We start from the raw sequence: 8,860 nt of genomic DNA, 5'->3' as shown, positions 1-8,860 counted from the left end.
AAAACTTTAAATTATTCTATTGCTGTTTCAACGTTAATCAAGAAAAATGTCTACACCTCAATTTCGTAAGCAAAAAGTTTCTTGCCTTGTTTTACTTGTTTGTTCATTTTATTTTAAATCTAAGTCAACTTTTCAAACAGAATTTGAGCCAAACTTTAGAATAATGATGCAGTCCAACAATTCAAACGCGCATTGATTAGAAATATAAAACAAATAAATCAACTGCAACTGAAGATAAGATGACCAACATAAAATACTAATCACACATATTCAATGCATGCTAGAAACTACTAATTCAACTCATGATATATATATGAGATTCGTAAGTGTAACGTAGCTTTGAAGTAAGCTAAACTAAAAATAAAAAAATTAAATCAAATTATTATTATAAAAATTAGTAAAGTCACGGTCTTGGTCGACAAATCATGCGTTCAAATTAAATTTTAATTTTTATTGGCTAGGTTAGGTGGGAAATTTTGATATATTTAAAATTTCTGATGATAGATTCCTTCTATATTGAACTGTCGCAACATCACTGCAACAGTTCATACTGCGAACCTCAACTTTATAGTATACATTCTTTGTATCGAGAGTCCTCAATTCACTAACGTAGAATGGCCATTCTTACCATTCTCATTCTCATGACCAAACTATTTTTTTTCTTCTCCAAATTTTCAGCCGCAACAGATACCATTACACAGTCAGAGTCACTCGAAGAAAACACGACCTTGGTTTCAAACGACGAAACCTTCGAGTTGGGTTTCTTCACCCCAGGTAGTAGTTCCCAAAACCGCTACCTAGGAATATGGTACAAAAACATACCAGGAAGAACCGTGGTTTGGGTTGCCAACCGCGAAACTCCAATCAAAGACAACTCCACCAAGTTAACCATAACCAAGCAGGGCAACCTCGTACTTGTCACCCAAAACGGCACCGTTATATGGTCAACAAACGCAACGACAAAAGCGATCGGTGTCGTGGCACAGTTGTTGGACTCGGGAAACTTGGTCCTACGAGATGAGAAAGACACGAACCCTGAAAACTATTTGTGGCAGAGCTTTGACCACCCTTCAGACACGTTTCTACCGGGAATGAAAATGGGATGGGACTTTAAACGAGGGCTCCATCGTGGCCTCACCGCATGGAAAAACTGGGATGACCCTTCTCCAGGTAAATGTTGACTATTGTTAGAACTAAACTAAATATATAAGAATTCAACTAGAAATATAGTTTATCTAAATTGAACTTGACTACAAAATAGTTCCAATAATAAACTATTTAAACTGAACTGAAATACTCATTTTCTATGTTTAAAAAAGATTAAAATTGAATTTTTTTTTTATACTTTTATAAAAATAGTTTAAAGTTTATTGATGAATTCAATTTAGTTTTGAATAGTTTTGTTAATTTTTTTAAAAGTAGTTTAGTTTAATTTTTTATATTAAAATTAAAGAATTTAAATATTTTATATTTGTAATAGTTATATAAATAAAATATTAGATAATTGTGAGTGGTTATGTAAAAAAAATATACGAAGTTATTTTTTTTAATATTAATGGTTCAGTCAAAAGTGAAGATAAAAAATAGTTATATAATGTATAAATAGTTTAATTATGGTTCAATGCACAGGTTAATTCAGTTTTTTTTTTTTTACACTGCTGTCTCCAGGGGACTTCACTGGGACAATTTTGCACACCAATAACCCTGAAGAGACTATGTGGAAGGGCACAATAGAAATCTACCGAATTGGTCCATTTGATGGCACAAAATTCAGCGGTAACCCATCTTTGCCATCCAACTCAGTAGTAAACTACACGTTTGTGTCCAACGAGGATGAGCTTTACTTAACATATAGCATGAACGATAAGTCAGTGATTTCAAGAATTGTGTTGAATCAATCACTTTATGTTCGCCAGCGTTTGACTTGGAATAAAGATAGTCAAAACTGGATGGTGTCTTCAAAGTTGCCGAGTGATTTATGCGACAACTATAATATTTGTGGCGCGTTTGGGATTTGTGACGTTGGTCAGGCACCGGTGTGTAGTTGTTTAGATGGGTTTAAGCCAAAGTCGCTGCAGAATTGGACCCAAATGAATTGGTATCAAGGTTGCGTGCACGAACAAACTTGGAGGTGTAGGGAAAAGAACATGGATGGGTTTCAAAAGTTTAGTAACATTAAGGCACCAGATACTAAAAGATCTTGGGTTAATGCAAGTATGACACTTGAGGAATGTAGGGTGACATGTTGGAAAAATTGTTCGTGTATGGCTTATGCAAATTCAGACATAAGGGGAGAAGGAAGTGGATGTGCTATTTGGTTCGATGATTTGTTGGATATAAGACTGATTCCAAATGCTGGACAAGATCTGTATATTAGATTGCCAGTGTCTGAAACAGGTGTGATTTTTATTTAGGTCTTCTTTTTTATATAAATTTATCTATAAATATTCATAGGGGAAGAAAAAAAAAATGAATCTAGCTATCTAGTTAGTTAATATTAACTTATAAATTCAGATTTTGAAAAAGTTAAATAAGATTTCTATAAAAATTAAATCCGTAAAATAAGAAAGACTCACTACTAGGAAAAGCTTAAATGGAGATGGTCATTTTTGTCTAAATATAATTTTGTCTGTTATTGATATAGTGACCAAATCTGAGACAGAAAGCCATCCATTGTTATTCTTGGCGACTCTGATTAATTAGTGACGGATAATTTGTTCCGTCTTTATTTTGATTCAAACACTCGTCTCTACTTTTAATAAGAAAATTTATCTAATATGACTTCCATCACTGTCTGTAGCTCAAGGTATAAGATCGATAATTTTACTTTACTCTATTTACTTCTTATATTGATTATTTATTTCACTTTCTTTGTCAAGCTCAAGAAAATGAAGACAATTCAAAGAAAAAGGTGGTTGTGATCGCAAGCATCATTTCCTCCGTCATTGCAATGCTACTAATTTTCATACTCATTTATTTGAGCAAAAAAACAAAATTTAGAGGTAAGACTTCACCTAGTCTACATTATCTTTACATAACACGTACCATGAATTTCAAACTAAGAGAAATAATAGTAATATACTCTCAATCTTATTCTTTTGAATACACTTTTTTCTATCATTTGAGATTTATTAAAAACTTTAATATTTTGTGAGTTCCACTATTTATTTATTGAGTTTCTTTTGCTAACTTTACATTTTTTAATAATCTATAACCAATAATAAAGTGTGTATTTAAAAAATATTTTAGAGAGTTTGTTGCTAACACTACTCTTCTAACTAATACAATTGAAAAGGCAATTTACTTTATTAGCACCTTTTATAATATATTTTTGCTTATTCACAATAATTGTTTGCATGGAAGTAGTGATGATCACCAAGATCAAAGCAAATAATAATGCAAGCCAACAAGAAGACTTTGAACTACCTTTGTTTCACTTTGCCTCAATAGCACATGCCACAAATCACTTCTCAAGTGACAATAAGTTGGGCGAAGGGGGTTTTGGGCCTGTATACAAAGTAAGTGAATAATGTACCTATTGATAATGTTGAAATGAGCACTCAAAATTTTTTATATCCCCTACATTAATTAACTTTCTCACAAATATGTGGTGTGTTTAGGGAACATTGTTGGATGGACAAATGGTTGCTGTTAAGAGACTTTCACAAACATCTGGACAAGGATTAAATGAATTTAAGAATGAGGTTATGTTATGTGCAAAACTTCAACATCGAAATCTTGTTAAAGTTCTTGGGTGTTGCATTCAAGAAAATGAGAAATTGCTCATATACGAATATATGGCCAACAAAAGCTTAGACTTCTTTCTTTTTGGTTAGTGTCGTTATATCTAATTGTTAACTGAATGTATGATTTCATTTTTTTCTCATATATTTCTTGCAATATTAAAAGAAGATAACCATGAAAATTGATAGATTCTAGTCGAAGTAAATTTCTTGACTGGCCTAAGAGATTTTGCATCATAAATGGAATTGCTCGGGGACTACTTTATCTTCATCAAGACTCAAGACTAAGGATCATACATAGAGATCTTAAGGCGAGTAATGTTTTATTAGATAGTGAAATGAATCCAAAAATTTCAGATTTTGGCTTGGCACGAATGTGTGGAGGTGATCAAATTGAAGGGAAAACACGTAGAGTAGTTGGTACATAGTAAGTATCTTTATTCATGCTAAAATCTTATTATTACATATGAATCAAACTTCTAATTAACTTTTTTTTGGCTTTTTATTAGTGGTTACATGGCACCTGAATATGCTTTTGATGGAATATTTTCCACCAAATCAGATGTGTTTAGCTTTGGTGTATTATTGCTAGAGATAGTAAGTGGCAAGAAAAATAATAGACTCTTCTATCCAAATGACTACAATAATCTTATTGGACATGTAAGTGACATAACTTCATTTTATTTTTATATAATTTAGAAATAAATAACCATTTTATAAAATGCTATAGGCATGGAAAATGTGGAAAGATGGGAATCCAACGCAATTCATTGACGCTAGTTTGGAGGACTCATGCATTCTACAAGAAGCCTTGCGTTGCATTCATCTTGGTCTTTTATGCCTACAACATCATCCTAATGATAGGCCAAACATAGCATCTGTGGTTCTATTGTTGAGTAACGAGAATGTGTTGTCTCTACCAAAGGATCCTACCTACTTAATCAAAGACATCTCAACTGAAAGAGAATTTTCTTCAGAGAACTTTACATCCTCTTCTATTAATGATGTCACTGTCTCAGTGTTGAGTAGATAGACAAAATTACTTTACTTACTGACATATTACTTGTTAATGATGTCATTATCTCAACAACTTTTTTTAACATAAGTTAATCACCAATATTACACTTTGACCTAATAAGACATTTGTTAGAGTCATTTGTGTTTCAGATGGACCTAATTGGACATTGGACCATCATTAGTGTAAAACTTCAATTTAATTAGGCCTTGATTTGGTTAGGGCTTTCAATCATTATTGAATTGTTTTCTACCAAAAAACATTGGAAGTTATTATTATTGTTGTTCATATTTACATTTTTAATTATACATTGTATTATAAATATTTGTATTATTTTTTATGTATAAGATATACATATAATTGAAATTTATTCATTTACAAAAGGAAAAAAAAAACTACACTATATTCTAAATAAAAGTGAAAAAATTGTATAGTAAATTATATACTTATTATGTTTTTTTTTTTTGTTGAACCAAAGATATGTTTTCACATCCAACATCCCTATAGTTTTGATAGTAACTTAATGATATGTATTTCGTGTAGCATTTAAAAGAAAAGGATTGAAGGTATTTTTGAAGAAGCTAAAGTGAAGAAGAGTGTTTTGAGTTTTGACATATGAAGTCAAACATCAAGTCAGGTAAACAAATGTAATAGATTAGTTTTAATGTTTCGGCTAAGTCCAAAGAGTCATGTGAAGCAAGTTCATATTGTTGAGTCTAAAGCCCTTTTGAAGCTCTTTGTGAAGATGAAGTTTTAGTTTTGATGTAATTATAATTAACTTTGTATATAGCTTTGATTAAGTTTACTTCATTTTATATTTTTGGCCTATGTGAAAAGGATATTGTATTGATTGTTTACTAGGACTTAGGCTTGAATGTGTTTGCTTGTTATGATTGGTTAATTTCAAAAACTTATCTTGTTTTAGTAAACATAAACTCAATGTTTCTTATTTCATGTGAAAATATGATGGAATAGATTATCAAGTGTTGCTAATAGATTACAAAGTGTTTTGACATTAAATAAAACGATTCATTAAAAAAAAATTCAATATTAAGTCAAGTAATAGATTACCATTTCAAGTAATAGATTACTAAAACTTAATTTTGAAGTGGAATTTAAAGTCCTTTTTGTGATAATCGATTACCAATTGAATTAATAGATTACCATGGTGACTTTTAAGTTAAAACTAGTGAAACAAGTTGACAAAGCATCAGGTTAATCGATTACCCATGTTTAGTAATTGATTACCTCTGAACAAAATTGAGTTTTATGATTTCTGAAACACGAGATAATCAATTATCAAGATTTGTAATCGATTACCTTAGTTCTTGAATCAATCTGATTCCAGTTTCTTTAGAAACTGGTAATAGATTACCTGTTATGGTAATAGATTACTACTGTTATGAGTTTTTAATGTTGAAATCTTGTTTGCTCTATAAATATAACTTTTTTTTTGAAAACTAAAAGAAAAAATGAGATGATCAAAAGAGAGAAAGAAAGATCATTAAAAAGATCAAGAAAAGAAAAGAAAAACATGGTTGTAATTTGAAAACATTTTTGAGAGAAGATCAAATAAAATTTTTCAGAAAAACTACAAGAGCAAGATTGAACAAAGATGTGTTCTTGAAAGAACTTGAAAGATTGTTGAGCTAATCTCTATGGAAGATCATTCTACACATCAGGTGTATTGTTTTTTATCTTTAAACTTTGTTTTTACTACTAGGTATATGACTCTTTGAGATAAGATGTCTTTAAGAGTTAAAGAGAAATCTTGGGATAGGTTTTTCTCAAGTAGGTTCTTGTGGGGTATAAGAATTATGTGTTTCTGAAATTTTGTGGAATCAAGATTGTGTGGTTTACATTCTGAGTATAATATTGCTTGTACATGGTGTTTGTAAAGAATATTATAGTGGAATGACTTGATATAGTGGGATGCTAAGTTAGAAACTAGATGTAGGCCCTTGAATGGCTAAACCAGTATAGATCATTGTGCAAATTATCTCTTAACCTTCATATCTTGATATATTTCTTGTTAAAATTGGTAAAAAGAATTTCAAGAAATTTAAGAAGTTAATTATTAAAATTGGCTTTAAAATGCTTTGATGATAATCAATGCATGCAGTTAATGATCTTGGTTGATGATGCTAGAGGGCAATGGCCAATGATTGGTCATGCGCCATGGAAGGGCTGCAACCTTGTAGTTCCAAATTCTTTTGACAATGTATGCTTAGCATAATGATACCATTTTGTCCGTGTCTGGTGGGTAGAAATTAGCACCAGCAGGTTTCTGCATGGGAAATGCTTCTCTGTATTCCAAACCTTTCCAATCTCTAAATGTCCTAGTTGCTTTAGAGAGTAACCTTGTTGTTGAATCTGCAGTCGTCAAAAATGCCTCATCTTCATCAAGGCAAGACCTGCCAACAATGAATAGATTACACTTGTACAACATATCAGGATATAAAAGGCTATTTTAAGATAAGTAGGTTCTGCCGTTCTACTCTGTATTTTATATTAAAACAATTTGTAGTATGGATGTTCATATACTGTCAAGAACACTATGTGACATTTGGTCCTAGCGACTTCAATTGTAAAAATAGATCTTGAATTTTAAAAGGATCTTACTTGCTTAGATTAAAAAAATAGATTTTGGTGAGAAACTCAATACTAAAGGCATGAGCCAAGTTTTATCATTTTTGGTCTTAAGTCCAGGCTGGCATAAGAAATCACCGAAGTCTGCCTTTCTATATGTTATAATTATATACACCTATCAGTTGGCAGAATGAATTGTCAAGACAATACTTACCACGGGCTCTTGTTAATCTGATAATAGCAACAAGTAAGAAAATGTATTTTTGGCAACTTAAAATCGCTAGAAAATATAAACAAGTCAAACGAAAATGTAAATTTGTGGCGGTTTAAAACTGATTGAATTTTATGATGCTAATGCCCAAAACTAGCTTTTATAAAATATTCGTTATTAATGATACTGGTAATGCGATTTGTAGCAATTTTTAACCGTCAGAAACCGCAAAAATAACTACAATTATGTATTTTTTTTTAGTGTGGTCCGCATTATCTTTTCATAATGACTTTTGGTAGTCTTTCGATCAATATGATAATGCATATATGGAATGACCTCGAAGAATCGCCATAACTTTATGTTTTTATTTAATTATTTCTAACGTAATTAATTAATGTTTGAGAAAAAAATATATTTATGTATCTATTTATCTTTTCTAATCTTATTGAGAAAGAGAAAGTTTTTATCCAATTAATTTTAAATATTTATTATCTTTTATTTAAAAAATTATTAATCATATAAGAGCATTTTAAAAAAATTATGATTAATGCATATGAAAAATTAGAAGTGAGTCTTATAAGGGATAGGCGAAAAGGTGAAAAGAATTTTATATAGAGATAAAATTAATATAATTTTACTAAAATAGCTATTCTCTAAATAAACATATTACTTTGAATTGTGATGATTAAATAAATTAAAAAGTGAAAATTTTTAAATACTAATAAAACTGCAATCCATCACTATAAGATAGAGAAAATATATTATTATATGAAAATATTACCATTGTCCCCAATATTACAATGAATGACTAACATCTTTTTAATAAAAGAAAATGTTTCAATTAAGAACATATATAACACATATGATAAATTTTAAATTAAGAGAAACAATAATAACATACTCACAAATATATGTTGTTTTGAATACTTTCTAAATTTATTGAGTTTCTTTTCTAATTTTATATTATATAATAATTTGTAACCAATAATAAAATGTGAATTAGAAAGAATGTCTTAGGGGATTTGTTCCTAACACTACGGACTTACTCTTATAACTAATACACTCAAAAGACAAGAGATCATTGTTAAGAAACTTTCATAAACATCTAGACAAGGGTTAAAAGAATTTAATGATGGGTTATGTTATGTGCAAAACTTCAATATCTAAGTCTAGTTAAATTTTTCTGATGTTACATTCAAGAAGATGAGAAATTGCTTATATAAAAATATATGATCAACAAAAGTTTAGATTTCTTTCTTTTTGGTTATTGTCTCTAAATCTAATCATTAATTGAATGTATGA

At 30.0% G+C, this 8,860-nt stretch overlaps 1 protein-coding gene across 3 annotated transcripts; it reads left to right on the top strand.

Annotated features, from left to right (window-relative positions):
* The first annotated feature begins 314 nt into the window (after positions 1–314).
* Positions 315–7,448, top strand: LOC109819022 (G-type lectin S-receptor-like serine/threonine-protein kinase At4g27290). 3 transcript variants are annotated; one of them, XM_083062541.1, is made up of 9 exons: positions 350–1,170; positions 1,669–2,397; positions 2,880–3,002; positions 3,367–3,518; positions 3,621–3,831; positions 3,933–4,170; positions 4,253–4,403; positions 4,474–5,395; positions 7,138–7,448. In XM_083062541.1, exons 1-8 carry the CDS (start codon positions 615–617, stop codon positions 4,774–4,776), a joined length of 2,463 nt encoding a protein of 820 aa, XP_082918667.1. In that variant the 5' UTR covers positions 350–614; the 3' UTR covers positions 4,777–5,395; positions 7,138–7,448. The 3 variants fall into 3 exon arrangements, with proteins under 3 accessions (XP_029124806.1, XP_082918667.1, XP_029124805.1); XM_029268972.2 differs by having other exon boundaries at positions 6,881–7,448; XM_029268973.2 differs by lacking the exon at positions 7,138–7,448 and having other exon boundaries at positions 315–1,170; positions 4,101–4,170; positions 4,474–4,800.
* The last annotated feature ends 1,412 nt before the right edge of the window (positions 7,449–8,860 follow it).

The sequence above is a fragment of the Cajanus cajan genome, chromosome 8 (assembly GCF_000230855.2).
Source record: "Cajanus cajan strain Asha chromosome 8, NIPB_CcT2T_4, whole genome shotgun sequence".
Lineage (NCBI taxonomy): Eukaryota > Viridiplantae > Streptophyta > Magnoliopsida > Fabales > Fabaceae > Cajanus > Cajanus cajan.
Note: the sequence above shows the minus strand (reverse complement) of the source record. Positions and strands in the feature narration are given on the sequence as shown.